The 26237-nt window shown below is 41.5% G+C and overlaps 1 protein-coding gene across 4 annotated transcripts; it reads left to right on the top strand.

Annotated features, from left to right (window-relative positions):
* The first annotated feature begins 288 nt into the window (after positions 1 to 288).
* On the top strand, positions 289 to 25850 carry csnk1g1 (casein kinase 1, gamma 1). 4 transcript variants are annotated; one of them, XM_076156338.1, is made up of 13 exons: positions 289 to 473; positions 6225 to 6654; positions 6797 to 6837; positions 8203 to 8272; positions 11332 to 11483; positions 12057 to 12291; positions 12393 to 12478; positions 13509 to 13593; positions 13916 to 14064; positions 14171 to 14278; positions 16500 to 16607; positions 19509 to 19612; positions 21735 to 25850. In XM_076156338.1, exons 2-13 carry the CDS (start codon positions 6468 to 6470, stop codon positions 21787 to 21789), a joined length of 1380 nt encoding a protein of 459 aa, XP_076012453.1. In that variant the 5' UTR covers positions 289 to 473; positions 6225 to 6467; the 3' UTR covers positions 21790 to 25850. The 4 variants fall into 4 exon arrangements, with proteins under 4 accessions (XP_076012453.1, XP_076012452.1, XP_076012456.1 ...); XM_076156337.1 differs by having other exon boundaries at positions 19427 to 19612; XM_076156341.1 differs by lacking the exon at positions 16500 to 16607.
* The last annotated feature ends 387 nt before the right edge of the window (positions 25851 to 26237 follow it).

The raw sequence follows: 26237 nt of genomic DNA, 5'->3' as shown, positions 1-26237 counted from the left end.
TGTTGATTACCTACAGAAACTTCCAGGCATCAGATGTGTCAAATGAAAAACTGATGTAAAAGAAAGGGGGATTCAACCTTCAACAAACTTTGTTCGTTTGGACTTGTCATCCATCAACTGACATAGTGTACATGGCCAGTGTCTCTCTGGTGTTATTTGGAAAGGATGCGAGACAGTGACGTCAGCGTAGTTCTTGTCAGTTTGTGTAGAAATAAACATTCGTGGTGACCTGGAAGTGTGCGTCATGAAGCGGGCGGTGCCGTGGTTCTACATCCGGTGTCTTCGAACCTTTCACGGGCAGCGAAGGAAGACGAGCAGCGGAGAATTTGCCAAGCTGCTACCTCGCTCCCGGTTGGAAACAACAGAAACAAGTCGCACGAAAACCCTCATATTGAGCTGCAAAACATTCGTCTTCTGTCGGTCTAACGAGTTCGGGAGCTGCGGCTTTGTCGTGTGGATTCGGTGAAGCGAAGGTGAGCCTGTTATGTTTGCCGTTAGCTAGTATCAGGCTTGGATGCTAAGAGCTAATATTTTCGTTGCTAATGTGGCTAATTTCCTTGTTGCGCTCAGTCCAGCAAGCGAGAGGTGTTAGCCGCGGCGTTATTACAAATCAACGCAATAGTTTATTGTTGAGTAATAACAGTCAATGAGATGCTTTGTTATTAAGATATAGTCTTACTCTGTGATATGTTGCATGCTGTTCTGTTTGTTAGCTTATTATGTGTTTGCCCAGTAGCAACGCCGCTCGTTAGCGTGTTTTATGTTGGTGAGCTGGAGACGAGCTATCGTTAGCTAACCAGGCTAATGTTAGTTCGTTGGGACCATCAATAAACATAAGGCAGTCATGGTTGGCCTTGTCGGAAATGTTGGCGTGTGTCCTCAAGCTCGTTTGTTTTTGTTTTTTTAAGCCCTGAGGCCTGCGGTCTCAGGAGCAATAGTTAAGTAAACGTCGCACGACTATTGACATGTGCAGTATACACAGCCACAAGTTGACAGTTTTAAGTTGCGCATAAATATACTTCCTTGGACTTATTTTTTATCTGTCCAACGCTCCTCCTGTTATTTCCTTGCGTTGCAGATAACGTCAAGTCTAAGTTCAGTACAGTGTGTCTGTGATAATCAGTAATATGTGAGGGTTTCGCATTATTTCACAAAGATGGGATATAGTCAGAATTCCTACACATCTTCTTGTAGATCAAATATCCACACTTTCAGCACTGACACCGGTTTGTCACCGTTTTACCCCTTTCCACCATTACCACTATACAGTGCACCAGACAGCTCCTTAACTTGCTATTATAATCAAATGCAGTGTCACTATTTTGACGTGTGAAAGCTAATTGTGTTATCATCAGGAACAGTCCCACTGAGGGTGAGGACTAGTAGCTACCCAGAGATGAATTCGTAGTTATATTTGGTGTCATTTTGTGCTGTTATTAGGGGTGGGGTAGTGGGTAAAGAGACAGGAAAGCACAGGAAAAACCTTCAGCCATGGTTCTTGACCACAGTCTGTGTCTTTAAAACTCATCGACCAAATGCCCTGAGGTAAAATCTGTAAATTTGGCTTTTTGGGTAAACCTTAATCTGAACAAACTGCACTATAGACTTCAGACATGCTTACATTTTAGATAAACATTTCACACATTTTTAATCACTCCACATTGGTGCAGGTTATTATTCACTTGTCAGTTCTGTAGGCAGTCACCAGCCCATCACCTGCCATGCAGTTGTCAAATAATGCAGAATATCACAGTTAGGTGGAAAATGTTCATGCAGATTTTGTAAGATGTGTAAATTGAAACCTTGGTGTTAATTATCACTGATAAGAGCGTGCGTGCGCATTGTGCTTTTGTCTGTGTCCCCTGGGACTATCAATTAATAGAGAAGGAATATTATAGATTAAGATCATTTCCCACCAACTACAGCTAGCAGAAGCTGTCTTTAGGGTGAGAAGCAGCTGGTAGCTGGCACGCTCACAGCAGGGGTCCACACTGTTGGCAGGCCCTCCTCCCAGGCTGATCTTTGCGCTGAAGGTTAATCATTCCACTCGGAGCCTTTATGTTTCGGGAGAAAAAAACTCCAAATGATGTCAACAAATTAGTAATTTGTAATCTGTCTTGATGAGATTGGAGTGCCTTGTTTTGTTGCCATGTTTTGACAAGCAATCTTCTGCATAACCTATGTTTTTCCTGAAGTCACAACTTCATTTTGGATGCCACTTTAGTATGTTAATTAATGGGAGAGTCCACTAGTAAATAGTGCGGAATATTACAACTCCTCAGCAGTAACCAATTAATATCAGTGCTACCAAACCCTTGAAGATGTTTAACCTAACTGCTTCACACTGCTTTGCTCCTGAGCTTTGAGTTACAACGCAGCTTTGTGAGTTGTGCTGGGCAGTAACAGTTTATCATATTTCACTAGGATAATGTAACAACATTATGAAAATTTGTGTCGTAAAGCCAGCCAGTCACAAAGTACTATTATTAGTAGTATTATAGAATCATTAACCTGAAGTCTGTTTTTTTTTTGCTTAATTTGCTCATCAGTCACAAATTAACCAACACTTTCATATTGTCTTCCTTCAGTACATTGAAATACACAGTATAGTATGTATTGAAATATGTAAAGTAATCCTTAGAGCATATAGAGAAATTACTTTCTATTGTATCTGAATTTGAATGTGTCAAAAGTTGATGTATATTTGATTGGCTTTTGTTGTTATTGGTGCAGTGTAAATTGGTGTGAAGGAAACAGAAATAACAGAAATTTGTACTTTTTTTAAATTAATCAATGGTCTTGAAGAAAATGAAATGATACCTACCTGCATGTCATGGGGTTGACTAATCAAAGTGGGATATTTTCTTAATGGAATATAAATATTTCTACATTTATACGTCTTAATCGTGATTTGCATAATTCCTTATGAGCGCTCTTTAGAGGCCCAGGCAAGTTACGTTGCAGTAAACTTGCCAGTATGCAAATGAGCAACACTGCAAAGTCATAAATTTATAGCACCATCAAAGCTGCAGCCACATTTACCTCTTATCACCTTTAGCTTGCCCAGAAAGCTGCAGAAATACGTCACGTACCACCGTAGGATGAATGTGGAAATTGAGCAGGGGGCACAATGACTTGGACATTCCCATGGCTTTTTTCCAACAAGCCCATCAGCACAATCCAAGGAAGTGGCACATAGAGTGGAGGAGTGGAGATGGCAACTAAGAATCAGTTACCCATTTGTCTGATTCGTGACAGTAGTTTTAACTCTTGACAGTATTGATTCTGCTTATCAATACCAGTGATGTAATGTCCTGGGTTTGACTGCATTGTGTTTTGTGTTCACATGGGTCAAAAGATCAAGAATTGATAAATACAAAAGAAATGATTTGGAAGCAAACTGCAATGCTTCTCACAAGCAGGGAAGCTCTTCCTGACTGTTGGACCTCCAGAGGGATAAATGCTACTGACCCAAGTTTTATCAGAACGTAAGAAGCAGACCAGATGAACCATAAAACAGTTTCTGCTCCACATGAACAGTCCAAGGACTTTTCTTAAGTTGTTCTAGCACCTCATTACACGGTCCAAGAAGCTGCACCAAGCGAAAAAGAAGTTCAACATATGTCATCCGATAAAATAGTTTTTAAATATTTACTGTAACTATACTATAATAACAATATAAAAGTGATATCACTAAAACAAAACCACAAAGCTTGTTAAAAACACCTTTGTGTCATCTGTCTGGACTATAATACATATATTTCCCAACGGTTTTAGTTACAGCGGGGCTAGTATGGGGTTTCTATTTCTATCCTATAGGTGTTAATGTTATTTTGTCAATCCCAGTAAATTAACAGGGTCAACAGTACATGGCACTACACTTCACACCATCCTTATTTTTCTTTCTGCCCCTCTCATGCACACAGTTTATGTGCATCTCAATTGAAAGTGTGTCTTTCCATTCTGATCCTGGTATTGGACATGTCTGTACATGTCCACATACAATGGGGTTGGGGCTGTGTTCAAAAGGAATTAAAAACTAACTATTTACTAATACTACCAACTATGTGAAGCAATTACCCATCTGGGTGTATTACAAAAAAGACACACGTTGCTTCATCAGTGTTAACATTTGGTCAGAATATTACATTTGGTCAGAATATTAAATGCTGTATTGGCCACTTATAACTATTCAAGTTTATTTAAGTTTCTGCTTTTCATCAGCAGTAAATTACACGATGTATTCATCAATTTAACTTGCACAGTTTGAGAAAACATGTCCAAATCAAAGGCTGCACATTATCATATGCAAATGAGCAAGACCTTGATATTAGACGTGAACCAGACAAGCAGTGACATAAGTTTGCTGTCAGCCTTCTCAATCGTTTGTAACTGCTATAGCAGCATACCCTGGTTACAATGAATATTTTTTCCCCGGGCGATTTAATATATGAAGTTTCATATATGAAGAGATAATTGAACATGAATTTTCTTACATTTTACGACATTTGTATTTTGTGAATGCCACACAGGTGCGTGCTTAAACACTGTTGGGAAATGTAGTTTTATGCATCACAACAAGAACCCTGGTTATTTTATTTTGCACGACCAAACTAGCAATGTACCTTTTTTCATCTAAATTTTAAAAATGCATCTGATGCTGATTAATACTACAGGCTGTTGTTTACGCTTTTATTTAATGAAGGACTAAAAAAAGAATTCTGAAGTGAGTGTCTGTTGATAAGAGAGGATACTTGCAATGCGAAACAACCTTGGATAAAATTTGTCCTGGTCTTATTTGATAACATTTCCTATTGATTACAGATTTTAGGATGCATTGTCCTAAAACGGTCCGTGGTCTGCACTCTTAAACACTCCAAGCCTTGCCCCTGGGAGGCAAACTGATGCAGCTCCATGCTGCCCTAAAGAGAAGAAGAAATATGTCCGCTAGGAAGAACATAAGCATTGGGTCAAGCTGCCCTGTGTCATTGTCATCATCAGAGCATGCCATTGCCAGAAATGTATAGTATGTGGTAAACACTAGATTGGAATGTTTATTGTTGTTTGCACAATACAAATGGTTGCACTCACTACTGGTCTTAACTGGAAACTGTTTTGTTGCCATGTTTGTTCTGTTCCTGGTTTTATATAATAGCAACACTACACAATTGCCCTTGAGAGCGAACTAGCTGTCTTTGATGATGAGATCTGTGCAGGCAGCACGGAGCATGAGTCATCTGGAAAACCCACACACAAATATTTTTCAGTAGCAGCCTTTCCATGCTCAGGAATTATAGCATTGTCATGTTTTAAAATGAACAACTTAGGTTAATTGGTGTTTATGACAATGGCACTAAAATGCTTTTTTTTTCTTTTAAATTGGAGTTGAGATTCTCTTAGCAGCTTGTTGAACCAAAGTGCTTCATCTTGCTTAGGGAGGTTAAGACAAAATATGTCTCCTCAGAGCCCTAAAGATGATAAACATCTTGTGTCTTATGTAATGACACCTTTTTATCGTTCACCAAACTTAAATTGGTCAAATAATCACAAATTGAAGGTTAGACTCTGCTTTGAATCTAATGAAATCTTGATCTAGTATTTCCCTCTGGCATTTTCTGCAAGATAAAGCTGTGAGTGGGATATAATCTTAAAGTATGCTTTCATACTGAGAAACTATGACTTAAGTCTTATTTTGTTCACACTGGTTATTGTGTGTGATGTGATAACTCTTTTCAGCCAGAATCACTGTCATAGTAAAATGATCCTGTCCTGTGTTCGCACTCTACCGATGAACACTGATGTCAGCTTTTGTTGATATTAATGTTTGTAAAATATTTAGATATTTAGAAGAGTTTAAATCTGCAGACTGTTGTTCAGCTTATAAGGTTAAACTTCTTCTTCTTCTTCTACACTTCGTGTATGGTTGATTGAAAATAACCAAGTACCCAGTGATTTTATTTTTCCCTCTTATCAATTTCACCTCACTTAAATTAATAGTTAAGTCGTTAAAATTACTTGAGCGAACTTCATCAAGGTAGTGCTTGAAGAGTCAAACGGTCCAGGCATGTTTTGATTTGTGGCATCTAAATTATTCCCTAACATCAAATTCTGATCCCTTCTTTATTTTATTCAGTTTGAGAAATCCCATGGATGTTTTAGCTGGGTTGTTGGTTTACAGCCTTTTGAAAGTGTTGTACTGAAATGTAGTTTTGTGTTTGTTACAGGTCTTCCACCGTCTTCACTCTTGTGAGAAATGTCGAGGCCAAAAGTCAGCCTGTACAAGTGTTAGAGGTGCCAGGGTGGAATACGGAGAAGAGTGCTGGTGTGCTGTACCAGTCCTTGTCCCATGAGAGTGACTGTGTCATCCAGGCAGTGCCAGTGATCAGGGCTGTGGCTGTGGTGGGCCCAGCCCAGGAGGCTTTTTTGTGCATCACTCAAGGCACCCGCTGACCTGTGCTGCTCACACCATGGATCAACAAAGAGATAAATACGGTGAGCGTCCAGCCAGGACCACTAAAGTTTCCCAGGGAAGCCGTAGCGGACACTCGTCCCGACCCTCTGGCTCCTCTAGCACCTCTGGGGTTCTCATGGTGGGGCCAAACTTTCGAGTGGGCAAGAAGATTGGCTGTGGAAACTTCGGAGAGTTGAAGCTTGGTGAGTTGAATCTGACCTAGTATATTGAGCCGTTTCATTTATTCAAGATGTAGAAAGAGAGTCATTCTTTTTGCTGGGCTCATGTAAATCCCTGTCCTCTAATAGTCCTAATATGTACTCTCCATTTTCTGTCTTATTTCAGGCAAAAATCTCTATACCAATGAGTATGTAGCTATTAAACTGGTAAGTGCACATTTCCTTTTCTGAATTCTGCATGTAGTAAAGTAACAGATTAACTTTAAACGTCTGCTGGCCTGGGGTGAACGTAGCCATTAGAATAAGCTATTTGTTTAAATGCAACCTTCATCCAAGAACATCACTATATGAGAATGTCATGTTGTTCCATGATATTTGAATGGAAATAGAAATGGATAAGGACTACAGAATGTAGGATGCACTTTATTTTCAGATATAATATTATACAAATTATATTGAGCAAGATCTGTGCTGTTTCAGAGACATGTAAGGCAGTTTAAAAAAAGAATTACTTTAAGGCCAGCTCTGTTTTTGGTTTGGCTTAGTCACAAACTGATGTAGCGTTTATCTATGAACAGCTCTTTAGAGAGAAATATTTTTCAGAATTGTCACTCATTGTAATAGGGGGATGCTAAGAAGGACTCTTCTTGTTTTGGAGAGAAATCTGAATGAAGCAAAGGCTAGGTAGTTTAATGGCTGGAAATGAGTCATGCTTTTATAACACCTCCCTAAAGAGTTGTAAATTGCTCTAAAATCAAAGTTTGATGCTCACCAAACAAGCAGAGTAGTTCTCAGCTGCTCACACTACTGTATGGTGAAGTGATGCACGTGTAGCGCTCTTGCACCTTTGTTTGAGACATCTTTCATTCAACTCTTATGTTGACTTTCAAAGCGTCTTCAGTGAGGTGGGAGGACATTTTTGATATTTTCCAGCTGGTGCACCATGACAGAATCAGGCAGTTTATCTGACACCAAGGTCAGGTTTTTCAAGTTTTTTACTGTCCACTGGTGAAAGCCTGTATCAGAATACAGAATTTTGCATCCGGTTGACCATAACTCAAGAGTTTAACTGTAGATGAGACAAAGACTGCGATATGTAGAATGATAGGAGACATGCAAGATGACCCGGAAAATGGAGGGTTCAATGACCTCCGCTCAGAGGATTTGGCACATAATGTTTTAATCCTAGATGAAGGGAGGTGTATCTTTTGAGTGTTTCGCAGTGAGAAAAACACAACACAGCTGTTGATGTTGCAATGTGACACCTGGGTCACACATGCTGACGATGCCAGTTAGTTTGATAGACCTGCAAGTTTTACATGATGGTAGGGGTTGCTTGATTCTTTGTGCATGGCTTTGAGTGTAAGATGCAAAAACCTGCTGATGCAACAGGAAGAGAACTATTCCTGTTGCATATGATATATGAACAACATACTTTTCTCTTGTGTATTGCTTTACATTCAGAACTGTGCACCCTAGGTTCATCTCTGCTACAATTGTTTGTGCTATGCTTCTGCTTCTTCCTTTGTTTGCCATTTAACTGAGACCAGATTAATTCTCTCCATTGTGCAGGAACCAGTCAAATCCAGGGCACCACAGTTGCATTTAGAGTACCGGTTCTACAAAACATTGGGAACAACGGGTAAGGTCACAGCTGAGATCCGTCACCCATCCTGCCGGTTGTGTTATTATGTAACAGTGATTTTGCTTTGCGTGATCAGGCCAAAGATTGCCCCATTTCCACAACAAGTGATTATTTTGTTCAGGTTACACAGTGATATTACTGTTGGGCAGCAACTTTCTTTAATCTCTAAGAATATGTCTCATGTGCCTGTGTACATACAGTTGAAAGGTGAGTTTGCCTGAAAATTAATGTTGTAGGGGCATGATCCAATATTTGTAGAGCTGGCATAAAGCCCCCTAACACACCCATCCAGTTCCAAAGGTGAATGCTGATGCAATTCGCCGTTGTGTTTAATCAGCCATCTGTCGCTGCCACACATATTTACCTTTGCATTACAAGTGAGCAGTATTTTCCCATAACCATAGCTTACCACACAATGCCCCGACAACGCATTAAGTCATCTTTTCATCATTGATCTTTAGATATGCATTTCCCCACAGTATACTCATAGCATGGCTTACCAACTTCCCCCACATGTTCTGATTCATCCTGTTGAATTGTGATATCAACTCTTAGCAGTGCCAGTAATGATACAGGACAAAAACTGACATCACTATTTATCTTCCACACCTGCATATCTTGTCTGCAACCAGCTTCCACTACCTTATGATTCTGTAGTGATGATCGCATAACAATTTTCACGCCCAATAATCAAAGGCCAGACTTTGGTGGGAACACTGGAATCAGCACACGGTTATTTTTTTGCGAGATATACAGTACATACACAGAATATACTGTTGATAATTGATAGAGTTGAAACAGAATGGCTATTGTTTTGCCAAGACAAGGGTTGGAAAGGGCCAACCTTGCGGAAACTCATTAAATATTTAGGTAGTGGGCCTGCCTCTCTTAGCACTGACCGGTCTCTGTCCTCTCCTCCAGATGGGATAACGTGACCTCTTTTCTTCTTGGCTCTGTGCTGCACCACAGTTCTGTCAGCCACTTTGGTTGTCAGTGTGCCTGCATGTTAGGATTGTGATGAGTTAATGTGATTTTGACTCGGATGATCTAGTCAGGTGTCACATAGGCAGAACCAGTTGTCACTGAATGTTGATATTGATTCAATTGGTAATTTTGAGTCATTTAACGTAACTATGAAATGGCAATGTTTTCTATGTCTCTCTATTGTTCATCACCATGGAACACACACCAGCAATCGGATGTAATCGGTGCATACCAGCAACCGATTACTGTACATGTGATGGCAAAACATTTCCTTCATATGGTCAAAACCAGAGGTAGTCTCGACACCCGTCATACTTTAGACTCCAAAGAAAGTGCTGGTCTTTGACAGCTTGTTGAAAAATCACAAAGAAAGCAGTGTGCAGGGAGATTTGGGTGAGTGCCTTTTTAGTTGGGCACAGATCAAACCATTCACATTCATTCATCACATATTCATTACATTCATTGCGGCCGTCTTTTGTTGTAAAGGACCGCTGGCCGCCCTTCGATCAGTAATGCTTAGAAAAGGTGTTCTTTCATCCTTTACACAGGTTGCTGTGTTGTGTGGTTGATAGAAGGGATATAGTTTATATAGTGTACATGTGAAGCTTGGTGGTTTATTTAAATTTTGATAATGATCAATCACCTTTAATTAAACTCCTGACCTTTTTTGTTGTGTACACTCCACACTACATCTTTTGTTGGAGTCATCTTGAAACCAAATCAGTGCTACAGGCGTTATTCCCATTCGTGCATCAGAGAACAAAAGCAGTGCGTTTAGATTTGATATGGTCTTATTTGCTGTATGCTCAATGTTTTGCTGTAGATAATGATTGTTCTGCTAGTGAAAAGCTTGACCAACCATGTTTTCACATGAACAGCCGCTAAGCTGCTTATTTACAGCACATCTCCATTTTGACACCTTTTAGGCCTCCCACAGGCACACATGGTTTCAAGGCACTCATTCCTGTGGTACAATTAGCAACCCACAGAACTGGATAATGGTGTCCAGAATTGCAGGATGGAACACAGCACGACTCCTACATGCCCATATGCAACAGACAGCATTTATGCCACCTTTCATACTGTAGTCATTGCCCATCACCCAGCTGGCATGACAAACATCTTTAACAGTATATTGAATGTTGCAGCACCGAAGCCATCAAACATCACCGAGCTTAGAGGCTTTTGGATGTGAAGAATGGGCAAAGATTCCAATCGAGAGGTGTAAGAAGCTCGTCAGCACTTACCAAATATATATATACAGTATATATAGGGAATAACACACACCTGTCCATGGAACAGCTGAGCAGCCAATTGTCCAATTACTTTTGGTCCCTTTAAAAAGGGGCAAGCAGAAATTGTTGTTTTTCCAACACCGTTTACCTGATTGGTATGTAAATATTCAAATTAAAGCTGAAGATCTGCACTTAAAGCACGTCTTGATTGTTCAAGTCCATTGTGGTGCTGTACAGAGCCAAGATTGTGAAAATATGGTCATGTCAATATTTATGGATCTGACTTTATGTGTGTATTTTAGCATGTGTGTGTATTTGTACATATATGTATGTATGTATGTACTCATTGTGAGTGGAGATTATTCAGTAGGGAGGTCATAACTCAAATGCAAATTCTCTCAGCCTGCAGCAGAGGAGTGAATTGTGTTTGCAGGCACTGTGTTTACATTACAGTTAAGCTAGAAGCCTTTTGTCGTTCTCCCTCGGTTAGCTTGTGATTACCCACATTCTATCTGTTCAGTATGAGGTCCGTCCTTATGATTCACCATGTACCCAACTTAGAAATATCATTAGTCAAAGGAAGCAGGAATAATAAACAGTGTGTTGCTTCCCCCCTCATCTCAGCTCTCACCACTATGCACAGCTAAAAAACCTCAAGCCCGGTTCTCCTTTGGTTCTCATGTTCGGCTTCTTTTCTAACAGTTTGCCAGCTCATATCTAAGTTGGAAATGGTGAACTTAGTGACTTTGATGCATTCTTGACCAAAAAAGAAGTCAGATTATGCAGAAAAGCTGTTACTTTGTAGACTTATTTCCCGTTTGTTGTTTCTCTTTGTAGCAGAAGGAGTGCCCCAGGTGTTTTACTTTGGACCCTGTGGAAAGTACAATGCCATGGTTCTGGAGCTGCTGGGTCCGAGTCTGGAGGATCTCTTTGACCTCTGTGACAGAACATTCTCCCTGAAGACTGTCCTAATGATAGCAATTCAGTTGGTGAGTTTGAACCTCTACTCAATTTTTTGTTGAAACTTAAAGACAAAATTATAAACAAACCAAACAGCTTGTTTGTGTCAAAAGATATGTAACTCCATGCCGTTGACATTGTGGATTGGCCTACACACAACCCCAGACAAGAGTAAACAGTCCCTCATTGATGATAGCAATTTACATATTTTTCAGCAGAGAAATGGCTGCAGCTGTCATCTTTGGCACTGTTGACCATCAGCTGCTAGCATTGTCAACCAATCTGTTTCCATACAGCAGCCCTGTAGTTTAGATCAACCAGTGTTTCCCTTGCTGTAGAAACATTAAGAGACACTAATAGATTAACCATCTATTAGTCTGAGCAGACTAATGGATGTCAGGAAGTGATAAGGATTTCTACTGAGGTGTTTCTGGATATTTGACAAATGTCTTGGAGCAAAATATTAGTCTCTGTTCTTTGATAAATGTGATAATTTTGCTTTATCGTAACTTTCTTCAGATGCCTGGTTTGTTTGTTTCTTTTCAACATGTTTTTTTTTTTTTTTTTTTTTTTAATCAAAACCTGTTGTCGTTTCTCCCCAGATTTCTCGTATGGAGTATGTGCACTCTAAAAACCTCATCTATAGAGATGTAAAACCTGAAAACTTTCTTATCGGACGGCAAGGGAATAAAAAGGAACACATTATCCACATCATTGACTTTGGCCTGGCCAAAGAATACATCGACCCTGAAACCAAAAAACACATTCCATACCGGGAGCATAAAAGCTTGACTGGCACTGCCCGGTATATGTCCATCAATACACATTTGGGCAAAGGTAAGGTTCATTTCATGTTCTTACAATGTAAATTTTACATAAGATGGTTTTACACTCTCTCATGATGTTTCTCTGTGAAATTATATCGCATTTTGTTGTAGAGCAAAGCCGAAGAGATGACCTGGAGGCCTTAGGTCACATGTTCATGTATTTCCTACGTGGGAGTCTACCTTGGCAAGGACTAAAGGTGTGTAAGACAAGCAAAATCAGTTCAACCAATGTATTGAGCTCCCCTCCAACGCACCTGAGAAATGCGCAACATGAACGTTTTTTTAACAGTATACCAGGGCAGTCCACTGTCTGAAATGCAAATACAAGATATTGGTTTACTTTATTATTTTTGTTATTATATTATTATTTATACCAAAATGTGGTAAATCCAGCTTTGTTAATATGAATGGAGACAGGATGTGCATGTAAGGATGTCACCATCATCAGTGACTTCTTCTATACCATGTGTCCTTTTCGCCTCAATTCTTAATAAAATTGCATTGTTTAGTTGCTAGTTAAAGCAAATTGCTCCAACACTAGATAATAGTTAAGATGCAAAAGTAAGGGCTGGATTATACACCCGAGCGGAGTTCACGGACGGCTGCGGACGTGTAGTTCTGATACTTCTTTACGGAGTCCGCCTGGACGATGCGTTTCACACATGCACAGTTGATCAGCGTCTGACATCTGAGTGTGGTTTGCGTTAACGTTAAATCTCTGAGGAGAAGATGTAACATGCCGCAATTATTTTTATTTTTAAAACAGTGGCAGAGTACTTCTGCTTCTCGGGGCAATTTCCCTCCTCGGTTTATTGTACATATGGACATCTTTGTACTGTTTGATGAGGAATTGTAAAGATGCAGCTAGTGCCATATGGCTTCGCACAACCTTTCATCAAAAATATCGTCCATGTTTGTTTTCCAGCGCATGCACAGTTGGGGCCCAGACACAAAAATTGGTAGGTACGCAGAACGCGGATTGAGCCTACACTTACACGCTCTGATGGCAGAATGTTAGTCACGCATAGCCTTGCGGACTCACAGGCGCAGAAGATTTAACACCGGCTTAACAAAGTAGTCACTAAACAAGAAGTCAATCATGTGAAATTAACTTACTGTTAAACAGAGGTCAACAGATGGTCAAGAATGACCTTTATGTATTTCGAATAAATCAGCATTACAAGGCAACAGTACTTGACATGACTTTCTTTCTCCAATCTCCCGTAGGCTGACACTTTGAAAGAACGATACCAGAAGATTGGAGACACAAAACGAAACACTCCAATTGAGGTCCTTTGTGAGAACTTCCCAGGTAAACTGATGGATAATGCTGTCACGCTTGAAAGCTCAATAAATAGATGCTGGACATTTAGACCTCTGAACAGATTACATTTGACTTTTAGCAATTCAATAATTAACAAAAATATTACTGTAATTGTCATTGCACTACTTAACACCATGTGATTTTGTAACTTGTGTTCATTGTGCATATTTTGATATACATGTGATTGATAAAGTGCACATATGATGTCAGAACTTACACATACATTATGAAATATCTACAGGTCCGACTCCTGGACAGTAAGAGGCTGAAATTAACCATGATTTAAAACCTTTTTTTTTCCATATTTCAGAGGAGATGGCCACGTATTTGCGATATGTGAGACGGTTGGACTTCTTTGAAAAGCCTGACTATGAATACCTGAGGACTCTGTTCACTGAGCTGTTTGAGCGAAAAGGCTACACCTTCGATTACACGTATGACTGGGTTGGCAGACAGATAGTAAGTGCCTTATATTGACTTTGAACAGAACCATTTTGAGGCAGAGCCAACCGTGTTAGCTATTTGTTTGTTTACACGCCATTGAACTGATAACTACTCCCCACAGCCCACACCGGTCGGGTCTGTCCATATAGACTCTGGAGCGTCGGCCGTCACGAGAGACAGCCATCCTCACAGAGACAGGCCTTCGCAGCACCCGCCAATAAGAAATCAGGTATGCCACTTTTCAGTTCTTTCAGCGTTGTGCCAGGATGTGGCTCACGTTTGGAACCTCTGTATTGTGCATCTGTGTGGGTCCTGTAGTGTTGAACTAAAGAAACACAGTAGGAACGACGTAGTTCCTTCTTACAGTTCCTTGGTTATATTCCTGCCGTGTACAGTGGAAATTGTTAGTTATGAGAAATTGGCATCTAAAGTTATGAACCAGATCCTGAAATGCTTTTTAATTAAAGTAAGCAAACAAATCAAAATTTCTCTATACCCCCCATCCACATGAATAGATGGAAAAACTTCCTCCTGAGTCTGTCTCCACAGATTTGGATAGTTTTCATTGTGATCTGGAGACATCTGAGAAAAAAGTTGAGATCAACAATGATGAAATCTAATGATCAAAGCTGTTCACACAAGAAGGTAGCGCTGATGAGTTTTACATAATATAGCTGTAGTACACTTCTCAAAAAATTAAGGGAACACTTAAATCACACATCGGATCTTGATGAAGAGTTATTCAAGTTGAAAATCTTTACTGATGTACATTGTCTATGTATGTATGTAAACCGAAACCCATTGAGGGCTGGATTCAAGATCATACTGAATATCAAAGTGAAGAATTGGAATCACAGGCTGATCCAACTTGTGTGAATTTCATCATTGCTCCTGTACAAGCGTGAGGTCTGTCAATCGCTCAGAGGATTTCACCCCAGGACCCAACAGCAGTCAGGGTACAGTTGGCTGTAACATGGAGATCTGTGCGACCCTCCAAGAATATGACTCCCAACACCATCACTGGCCCACCACCAAACCAGTCATACCGGATGATGTAACAGGCAACATAACGTTCACCACGGCGTACCCAGACTCTTTCACACCTGTCACATGGGTTTAGTGTGAACCTGCTCTCATCAGTAAAGAGAACGGGGCACCAATGGCTGACCTGCCATTTTTAGTGTTCTCTGGCGAATGCTAATCGAGCTACCCGGTGCTGGGCTGTGCGTACAGGTCCAACTGGAGCACGTCAGGCCCACATGCCACCCTCATGGAGTCGGTTTCTTCTGTTTGTTCAGAGAGTTTGGTCAGAAACATGCATACCAGTTGCCTGCTGGCGGTCATTATGTGGGGCTCTGTCAGTGCTCCTCCTGTTCCTCCTCGCACAAAGGAGCAGATACCGGTCCTGCTGCTGGGTCGATTCCCTTCTGTGGCCCTGTCCAGCTCTCTTTGTGTAATGGCTGGTCTCCTGCATGCACTTGAGACTGTGCTGGGAGACACAGCAAACCTTCTTGAGGCCGCAGGTATGGATGTGCCATAGGAGGAGATGTACTTCCTGTGCAACCTGATTGGGCTGCAGGTAGCCGCCTCATGCTACCTGTAGTGACAAGGACACTAGCAGAACACAAAACTAGGGAAGAATCAGCCGGGAAGGATAAGGAGAGAGCAATTGTCTGTGGCCACCACATGCAAAACCATTCCCTCTGTGGGGGGTTGTTTTGCTTTTGCCTCTCCATTGCAGCTGTTGTCACTTTCAATTTCACCAAAGCAGGTGAAATTGAAATTCCTAAATGGACAGATTGATATCTGTGAAGTTTAACTGGCTTTGTGTTATTCTGTGATGATTAAGTGCTCCTTTATTTTTTTGAGCAGTGTATATCAAATCATATACTAACTGTGTGAAATTAAAAAAGGCCGACTAGGTAAAGGGGACAATGTTTTATTCCTTTGAAATGCAAAATAGTAAGAAACAAGATTTGAGTTATTGATTTACATTTTTTTATATACACTAAAAACAAAACCCAGCAATTAAATGAATGTCAATCCTGAAGAGAACCAGATTCATTCATGATCAAATGTGTTCACTTGTTTAGCCACAACCAAGTTCCGATGCAGCTTCTGTAATTCTGAGAAATAAAAAATTCTGAATGCTTATGCACCGCAATCATCATGTTGAATGAGTGTGAGGCCAACGTCTGAGATATACATACAAGTTATACCTCCAGTTGGCCTCAGGCTCCATGGCTTGAGCCTCGCTTTGATCTCGATTCACTTTTATTTTGACATTTTGATTTCCCTTCTACATTTCTCGTGCTGCTTTGCATGCTACCTGGCCTCGCAAAACCCAATTACCCATCTTTCCTAACACATCTATTCCATCACCCTCCCCTCTCCCATCGCACCCCCCAATCCTGCTTCCTGTCCCACCACCGACCGCCACCTCTGAGCAGACAGCAGCCGCTGACCGACGAGGAGCGTGGGAAGTGCAGCCCACTCGGCAGACAAATTCCTACCTGACCTCCCATCTTGCGGCGGACAGGCACGGTGGCTCAGTGCAGGTATACACCACTCACCTGATCAGCCCACAACCCCCACCCAGTCTCTGTGGAGTCAGATCTGTCTCATAGAACTTCATCCAGAATCCATTACCTGCCAGGCATGCAATGTGGCCTATGAATGAGGAGGATTGAGCAAAATAAATTAACTGTTAACAAAGTCGATTTAGACTTGCTTACCAAAACAAATTGCTGCAGTTTTGTGCATCAGTTTGTTGTAACATAATGGAGGTGATGCTTTGCTGGAAAAAGATTAAAAACTAAACAATACAGATACGTGCATCAACCTCTTCCACTTAAAACTGAGTTTGGCAATCAAAATTGCAAATTTCTATTTTGTTTTAATCCCATTTATGACCATTTTGCTAGGATCTACAGAAGAGACAAAACTGGTTTAGATTTCTCAGGATTCCGTCACATTATCAGGAGACTCTAACAGACATTTGTTTGCTGTATATTGCAGACTTCTATGTGAGACAGATCTACAACCATATTTCTTTCCCACCCTTTGTCCCTGGCTGGGAATTGTTATTTTTCTGCACCACCACATGCATGTCATCTGGTGCTGACACCCCTGATGGTGAACGTGTGATGTAGCTTAAGAAAGAGCTGTCTGTCTGTGGCATTGAACCTCAGGCCCGACTCTTCATGGCACTTAGGTATTCCTTGCAAGCGCAAGATGCCACTTGCATGACATGGTGACCTGGCTTAGCAGGCTTAGTGCATGCTCTGAAGTCAAGTGAAGTAAGTGATGATGATGATGATGCTTATCAAAGGCTTACTGTTAGCTGAGATTGTCCCTGTCTTAAACAATCTGTATGATGTAGGATTATACTTTGCTTACCAACTCGTCTTTTTCAAAACAGAATTTTCTGCCAGATTACTTTATCATTCCCCCACACTTTGTCACACACTGATATTAAAGCTGATGAGCCTTTCTCTTCTTTCTTTGCTTTGCAAGGATCATATTTTCTTGTTGGTAGCCCTTTAGTTGAACCAGCTCTGATTTGATCATCGTAGATCATTGTTGTTGATGACAGCTATGTAATGAAGGAGCAGAGCCAAATAGCCACAAAGCAGAAAAGTCAACTCAACTTTATATATTGTGATATATTGTATAGCTCAGTATCACACACTGCTTTACAGGCCCACATCCAGACCCCATTTAAAACTCTCTAGGAAGACGAGAAAAAACTTCAGAGGAAACGGAAATGTATACGGGAAAAGGAAGAAACCCTGAGAGAGGGAATTCCAAGAGAGATTCCCTCTCCACGGGCGAGTGAGCAGATGGTAGAAGGATCCACAGGCGTGTTGTGCTCAAATCTACAAGTTTTATTCAGGATTCTTGCTGCAGTGTTTTGAACAGGCGCCAGGTTTTTTTCAGAGCGGAGGAGCTCAAGCCAAAGAAGAGGACATTACAGAGGTCCAGTCTGACAGTAACAAACGCATGAATTAGGGTTTCAACATCTGCCTTGAGAAGGAACGGTCTGATTCTGGCAATATTTCGGATATGGATATATGCAACCCTTGTTATATGGTTAATGTGGTTGCTGAATGTCCATGTCAAGTGTTACGCCCAGATTCTTCAGAAGCATGGGAACCTGATGGCTCCCGGCCGGTCACTTTGGCCTTGGTCGCCATCATCATCACACATCATTTCTAAGATGCATGTGGCCTGGGTGGGGTTCAAGATTTCCCGTTTGGAATCTGGACTACCACGGAAATCTGGAGTCCAATAATATAGTATTGCTCAGGATCCAATTATTTGTACAAATCTGGATATTCCTTACAGATTATGATGAAGCTGAAGCTCATTTCAAGAGGTTTTCTCTGGTCGCCTACTGATTGGGTTTGGTTCAGTCTGACACAATTTCGAGGGGTTACGATGGGTTACTCTGCATTTTGATCAGATCTCAAACATTTCAGTGTCGAGTTAAGTCGACCTGGGACAGTGCTTGCGAAAGCGTGTGGCATGTACAGGTTCATGGCTTCATTCCCAGTCAGTAGGAATATATCAACATGCAGTCTCGCTTACCGACAAGAAATCCAAATGATAATTCCAAACTCCACGTCATAATCAGAAAACAAACCACATATGGGTGTGTGACAAAGCACTTTAATTGTGGGTGACTGTAATTTCTCCTGCAGGTTAATGGGATATCCATCAATGTCTTTCTATGTTTCTCTTAATGTGATTTCAGATTGATATAATTGTATTTGCCTAATTAGTTTTTGTTGTGGGTCTTAGATGTGAGTGACTAACGCTATATAATGCCAGCAAGTGAAAGAATCAATTATCAAGTATTTTTGACAAGTCCACAAATGAATGTTGTCTCCTGTGTCATTGGTGTGTTGTTTCTAACTGTCGTAAGAGGTTTTTGCATAGATAAGGCAATAAAAGTAAAGTGAAGTGTGTCGTCCATCACTGCTATTCCAGATCGTCCTCAGTGATGAGTGCAGGATGGCAGCGTAGCTAAAGAGAATAATTATTGAGCCAAGCCACAGCATACTGAGTGGCCACTTGATTAGATACAGCCGTCCAATCCATTACAACATCCTTGCTCTCAACGAGAACTGAATTAATGTTTTACCCGTTCACATGCGCCTCAATATGATGTAAATGGCAAAATTCCCATAGAGAGGGTGTTGTATTGATTGGCTTGTATAGGTTAAACGTATCGTCTTTACAGTCGACGTAAGCTGTTCAAGCTGTTTGAATCGGTATACTGACCGGCTTGTTTAGGAAGTAGAGATACACCGCTGTGGTAAAATAACATTTCAACTTTCCATCTCAGCTGTGTTTGTTTTTCCGATTGTTTCAGGACATTTTCACACCAGAACCTTCTGTGTGGACTGATGTAAACATGAGCTGTGTTTCTGAACGAGCATCTATATGTGCCACAGGTGGTCAGCTCAACCAACGGGGAGCTGAACGCGGACGAGGCCCAGGTTCATTCCAACGCTCCAATCACAGCTCAGGCAGAGGTGGAAGTGGTCGACGAGGCCAAGTATGTGTGATGCAGCCTGCACGCTACTCCTCTGTGTCTCTGTCACTCTCTCTCTCTCTCTTTCACCACCCTCTTCTTCACCTCTGACTCCTGATCGCCTCCTTTTGCCGTCATGTGCGATTGTGGCAGCACTTCCTTCCCCCGTCTCCTTTTTTTCTTCTGTTCAGTGGCCATGTGGATTTTACTTCATGACTGCTGTCTTGTTTATAATGCTACAGTTTAATATAAAGAGTTAAAGCCCCAGTCTAATCCACTTTTTACGTGTCATAAGGGTAGATACACACTTGAGTGAAGCGCTCCCTGGCAAACTTTACCCGGTTGGTCTTCAGCATGGCTAGCTGGAACAGTTCCACGCTGCACGGTTGGCTAGCCACCTCACAAAGACGACGCTGCTTACCAAGTGTCACAGGGTTCAGCTGACTGAGGAGAGGGAAATGTGACTGGGAATCAGGATGGATGAATACTGGTAGACAGAATTCCCATCCCTTGTTCAAAGGGAACATACAAACACAAGGTCATTGAAACGAAATGCTAGCTTCACTCTGTGTTGATTCAAGAATGATTTTGCTTCTTTAGATACAGGTGAATATTTTCTATGACGGACAACAATGAATGCAAATCTTGCCACTGATGCCTTTTTGTCTAATGAACCTTTTGCATGTGGAAGCATTCTGAGGTTTCTATGGTGAAATAAAACTGTGTATTGTCATTGTTATGATCTTTTTCTGCATTACATCGGCCCCTTTGAACTTTAAATGGAATGACCCAGCCCATTTCTTCATCACAACTCTTTAAGACCCTAATATAAGCCATTCTTTCCAAAAATCCTTTTATATAATTGAATTTTTATCAGTAGATCAGATTTATGAGCCTTAATGTTGCTATTGGCTTTAGTTTCTGCTTACTCCACCTTCTCATATTAGTCCTGTTACTTCTGAATGGATTCTTGAGGAGTTGCATAATGAAAGAAGCGTCCACTGGTAGAAACGTGCCAGAGTGGATGTTCCTGTCCAACTTTTAACTTCTCAAACCGATCCCCTTCTATGTCCACCTGTGTCCCGTTGGTGTGTGTGTCCACGTGCATGTATGTGTGGCATGTGGTCGGTTCCCCATCATCCCGGTCTCGCTGTATTAATCTATCTTTCTTTTCTCTTTACACTCTTTCCTCTCCCTCTCTTCTGTAGCTGCGTGAAAATGCTCAACCTGTGGTGAGTCCCTCTCTGCTCGTCCTCATCAGACTCACGGGACAGCGAGTGGACCGGCCTAGGCTGGGGCCCGGTGGAGTTTTTTTTGATTTCCCCCCAAATTTTAAAGCCGACTCTCACTGGTACAATACTGGCATGTGCTTAATCCAACACTGACCACAAACTAGAGAGAGTCGCTGTATTAACACCGGCTGGAAATACACTCAGCCTTTTTTTTCATATATACGCCTCATTTCGATACGCGATACATTTGGCTTTGGTGATCGGGGAATGAAACCCTGCTGCCGTTACGTTTCCCCAACTGTCCCCTCTCAGAATATAGCTCAGAGACGTACTTTAATTTTTCAAACGCTATTCAAAGACAGTTCAGCTGCAACACAGCACAGATTTGATCCAGGTGAGATGAGTTCGTGGCGTACAGGCGAAGGTAGACAGATTCTTTCAAACAATGTCGCTGTTGGATCAAATCTTTCTTTCCATTGTGGATCTGTTGACAAAGGAAACAAGGCAGCCGTTTCTTTTAAACTCTCAGTAGGATAGGAAGTAGATTGTTGCATGGTGCACCGTCAGTTCTGATGAATTAATCTTAAGAGTAACCAGTCACTGTCCTATGTCTACAGCCGTCCTCTTGTCTTTGTATCTTTTGATTGACCATTCAGGCTCACCGTGTCCTGTGCTCTGTGTGTACACTGCCCCCTTTATCTTCTTCTAGTTGTATTGTCCTAGTCTGTATTTGTAATATTTGTAAAACGATGGCACACAAAGACTCGGTGGATGGCAAAGCATCCATCTCGTGCTTTGGCGCCAATTGTTTTGACTATTCTCACCTTTTGGTCGGCTTCAGTCGCCCCCCTCTGAACAAACATCTGCCCCGTTTCCTCTCCACACCAACGTTCACTCCTCTCGTCTCTCTGCAGGTGCTGCTGTTTCTTCAAGCGAAAACGGAAGAAGAACACGCCGCGACACAAATGATCTCCATCCGCTTGCCTGAAAACAAAACTGTCAAGTGTCCGGCTCTTGTTGATTGTGGTTTCAGAAATCAATGAGGTCCCATTCAGAGGGGGAGACGCGTCAAAGATCTTAATTAATTGTCCACTGGAGGGACGAGTTTCAATGGTTGTTGAGATGTTCTAGATGCTTTGTGTCTTTTGATGGGAGTTCCTAATACCTTTTTTTTTTTTTTTTTTTTTTTTTTTTTTCCCCCTTTTTTCTCCAAGATGTGTGGGGCTGTTCAGCAGGCCGGTTGGCCATCTTGCGAACCTTTTTTTTTTGGTTGATCAGAGCATTATGGTGTTTGATTTTTCTCTCCCCAAAAGGCATTTACCCAGAATATGTATTTCTTTTCTTTTTTTCCCCGTTGCTTGTTCCCGATTCTCCTCACTGTTTTGTGCGTGGAAGCTGAATTGATCTTATTTATCCCTTTTTTGTTGCACTCACACTCCTCCTTTCACTCTGCTCCTTCCTCCCTTCTTTTATTTTATCTTGTTTTTAAAGTTGCTCACTCATTTTTGGCACAGAGCCATTTTGTCACTCGTTGACACGGGGGCTGAATGTAAAACCTGAAGAGACGACGAGCCGGAATGAAACTGTCTGCATCCATGTCCGGACGGAGGAGGCATCAGTCTGCACTTTCTCCTCCTCTCTGGCACTTTGGCTCCACGTCTGCAGATCAGACAAATCTCCCGCACTGTTTTTGTTTTTTTCCCCTGGACGGATTCTGTTAATGCTGCTTAGTTAACACACACACACTCCCCCCCCTCCTTAACCGTACCGGGGGGTCGGGGGTCCTAACTTGCCGCAGTCTCTTACGCCGTTCTTGCTTTTCTGATGAGTGGCAACTGGACACTTAACAGGCGGGGCTGGAGAATGCTGTTAACACTATTTATCTTTGGGTTTGCCGCCAGTTTTTTCTTATTGATTCTAACACATACACACTGAATGTATGGACAGAGACGTTAATGACTTTGTGTGAGCATTTCTATAATCTGTTGTGCGCTTTGGAAGGAGGTCACATTTTGAGGAGCGTAAAAGGCAAAGACCAAGGTGTAAAGAAGACGACCAAAACTATGTGGACTGTTTTTGTCGGAGGGTCTCTCGCGTGTTTTTCAATGGTGAATCATGGACTTTACCCCCCCGAGGTCGACACTGAGGGATGTTGCTTTGGAGAGACGGGAGAAAAACCGGCGCCGACGTGTTTCAGAGATTCAACCGCAGCTTCTCCACGCTACTGTCCGATGCCTTAACCCCAAACCCCCCCCCACCCATGTCGCATCACACACACAACCACAACCCTCCCACCCCACAACCCTCCCACCCCAAATAAGATACACACACAAAGCGTAAGTGTGCAATCTCTTTTTCCTGGGGATGGATTATGTTTTTTCTCTTCAGAACAATCTCGGGGTTTGCCTGTAAAAATAAACACCTGAGGTTTTTGGGGGCCAAGGTTAGCGGAGAGCATTAAAACTTGTCAAACTGAAGATGTATTCCAGAGGGGATCGATGCCAAAATGTCGGTTTGGTGTAATAGTTGGCAATGATGTTGTTATTAATACATGTCCAGTGTGAAGATCCCTGCGCTGCAATGAGTCCGGAGCCTCCCGGGGGCTTCAGCCAGCGTCAGCATGTGGGGAGGAGGAGTGAATCTGAACGAACACGTCCTTAACCATTTATTATCTTTAACTTTCCTTTCGAGTGTCATGGATGACTGCCTTGCAAACCTGTCCTCCATGCGTCACCTTGCCTATCCTCTTCAACAGAGTGAAGAACAGGGGTGTTTTAAGTTTTTTTTTGTTTTTATTTGACATCTTGCTAATGTGAAGTTTTTGTTGAATGCAGTTTTGTTTTTTTTGTTTGTTTTTTTCCTCCCCATTCCAAATAGCCATGATTTGTATGGGGAAATAGGGTAACATAAAGCTACAACTCCCACGACTGCACTACATTTGTTAACCCCAGCTTCCCCTTAAGAAGACCCCGGCCCTCTGAATACTGTACTACGTGCTTATTTAATTGTAGCTGCCTCGCGTGCTCGGCCTTTCCCTATAGGCTGCAGGGAACTCACTTTAACAGAATTGACTCTTTTTTTATTTTGTATTCTTCTTCTTTAAAACAAAAAAAGAATAAAGGCCCCGCCCTCTCGTTTTTTTCTGTGCCATGACGCCCGCAAACTCACCTCCATGTGAGTCCCTAAGGTGAATCTCCCGGTCAGATTCGTCGACGTTTTCGTGGACTTCATCGTGTTTAGAATTCCAATGTTGTAGATGTTGCAAATAATCTCGATGAATTACTATGTATTCCTGCTCGTTACATGTATTTACACTGTATAGCTTTTTGGTTTCTCTTCTCCCGATTCCTTATGTCAGTTATTCCAGGGTCTTAAGTTATTGTTGTGTTATTGAGAGTACTTGAATCTAAAAGAAAAAAACCATGGGGACCTTCTTTTTTTTTTTTCCTCGTTTGCCTTTTTTTTAACGTCCAGTCTTTACCATAGTAATTCCACAGATAGGATATTTCGGGGGAATGGGCTATTTTGAATGACAGGTATTCGTTTCAGTGCCTCTTTGACTGCGTCGCCTCTGGAGTCTTCTGCTTACCGTCGAAACGAGCCCCGGCCTTTATATCCAGGACTCTCTCAGTGGAGCTAAGGTCAGGTCTACAGGTTAAGATACACACACACCCCACCCCAAAAGAAACCTCAGTGGCATGCAGACTGTTGCATTCAGAGTATTGGTGTGAATGAGAGATGGATATCCAGACTATTTAGCCTTCAATGTTCCCCATTTCTGAGACTACTAGCCCATACCTGCTCCTGTGCTTGGATCATATGAAGTTGAATGTTTCCCCACCCCAACATCTTTATTCCACCACGTCTCCTTGATGTTTCTGTGTCCATAATCATACAGCAAAATGGCTGAAACGCCGCACCAGGATGTGACGATAAATGGTAATAGTTTTATTTTTTAAGCTGTTCCTTGAATGTTATGACTTTTTAACTTTTGCGTTACTTGACTGGTCCTCTTCACATCTTATGCTTCTTCCTTAAACCATGGGTTGCCTGGCGACATAGCTTATGGCTGAAATAGTAGACGTATTACTCGGATGTATTTCCTTTTTTGACTGTCTGGGCCTCATACAGAGTGTTATAGGAGTGCACTGTGTGATTGTATCTGCATGGCTTTTTCTGGACATGACGGCGGTCTCTGTAGTGAACTTTCTGGTGGCTCTTAAAGCCGTTTTGTGGCTTCCAGTCCTCATGTAAGATAAAAAAGCATTTAATGTCTTCTCACGTCTCATTCCATTTCACCTCAATATTTCTCATATGGTCGACTTCCGTCAGACGTTGCCTCTTTGTGCTTATTGCTTTGGTCGTGTGTGTAACTCACATTCCTTTGTGTCGAGGCTGTGTAAATCAAAGCGAAGAGCGTGTGTGTGAATGAATGGCTTTGGTCTTTTTGGGTTCTCTGGCACTTTTCCTTGTTGCTGTACTGTAGAATTGTCTTGGACTTACTGTATATTTTTCTTTGAGGCAGAGGTTAAGGGTGACATTACTGCAATATTGTGATAATTATTTGAAAATTGTAAATTGTACAGAGTTCACAATTGTAGTCTTTGTTCTTTTCTGTTGGGATTCCATATAAAAGATGTATTCTTTTTTTCCTCTCAAACGGTGGAAAATGGAATTGTACAGCTCCAAGAGTTTATCCCTCCCTCAGCATTTTTCAGAGCTATGATTAAGAGACATCTTAAAACTGTAAATATTGTGTTGAAATATGAATGTCACTTCAAAAATGTATTTGAAAGAATTAGTCAAGGGCTTCAAGAATGAAGGACCCACGTTTCTTTTAAGGTTTCATATTTTTAAGTTGCAGAAAAGTAAAGGTCCTTTTTATCTGAGATGGCTGTTTTTCTTTTTCGGATTCATATATTATGTGTCACACGTAAACCTTATAAAATCACTTTTTATTCCCTCCACACCAAAAGGGAAACTCCAGTTTGCACCCTTTTTTATGTAAAATAAAAGATCTCTCCACCTTGCCCTTATGTCTCTTGTGAAGCGATTTTCCTACAGATGTACAATGAGAAAACATGTTACTACTTTTTCTGTCCAAATATTTTTTACTAAGTTCAGCTCATATTTTTTAAAATGTCAGAAAATAGCCCCCTTATAAACCATTAGGTTCCAGCCAAGGCCCCCCATATGCAAGACATGTTATTAAACACAGTGACAAGAGGCTACTACAACATCAAACTGACTTACCAACTGAAATTCAGCCCTGAACCTGCTGGATGCAGTCATTAATGAAGAGGAGGACGAGCTCTGGATGTCTCCAGGAGAGAGCATGTCCACCTCAGTCCTCCAACAGAGCTCATCCTCCTCCTTTATAGGCCTTTGTCAGGACTTATCTGCTCTGATGCACCCTG

Source organism: Genypterus blacodes, unplaced genomic scaffold, assembly GCF_046128005.1.
Source record: "Genypterus blacodes isolate CSIRO-AG114 ecotype Tasmania unplaced genomic scaffold, CSIRO-AGI_Gbla_v1 ptg000067l_1, whole genome shotgun sequence".
Lineage (NCBI taxonomy): Eukaryota > Metazoa > Chordata > Actinopteri > Ophidiiformes > Ophidiidae > Genypterus > Genypterus blacodes.
This window is presented reverse-complemented; position numbering and strand designations above follow the sequence as displayed.

Coding starts and splice junctions, on each gene's coding strand:
- csnk1g1 (XM_076156337.1), top strand. CDS start 6,468: ATGGATCAACAAAGAGATAAATACGGTGAGCGTCCAGCCAGGACCACT. Junction 11,484..12,056: donor TAATGATAGCAATTCAGTTG/GTGAGTTTGAAC, acceptor GTTTCTCCCCAG/ATTTCTCGTATGGAGTATGT. Junction 14,279..16,499: donor ACCCGCCAATAAGAAATCAG/GTATGCCACTTT, acceptor ACCTCTGAGCAG/ACAGCAGCCGCTGACCGACG.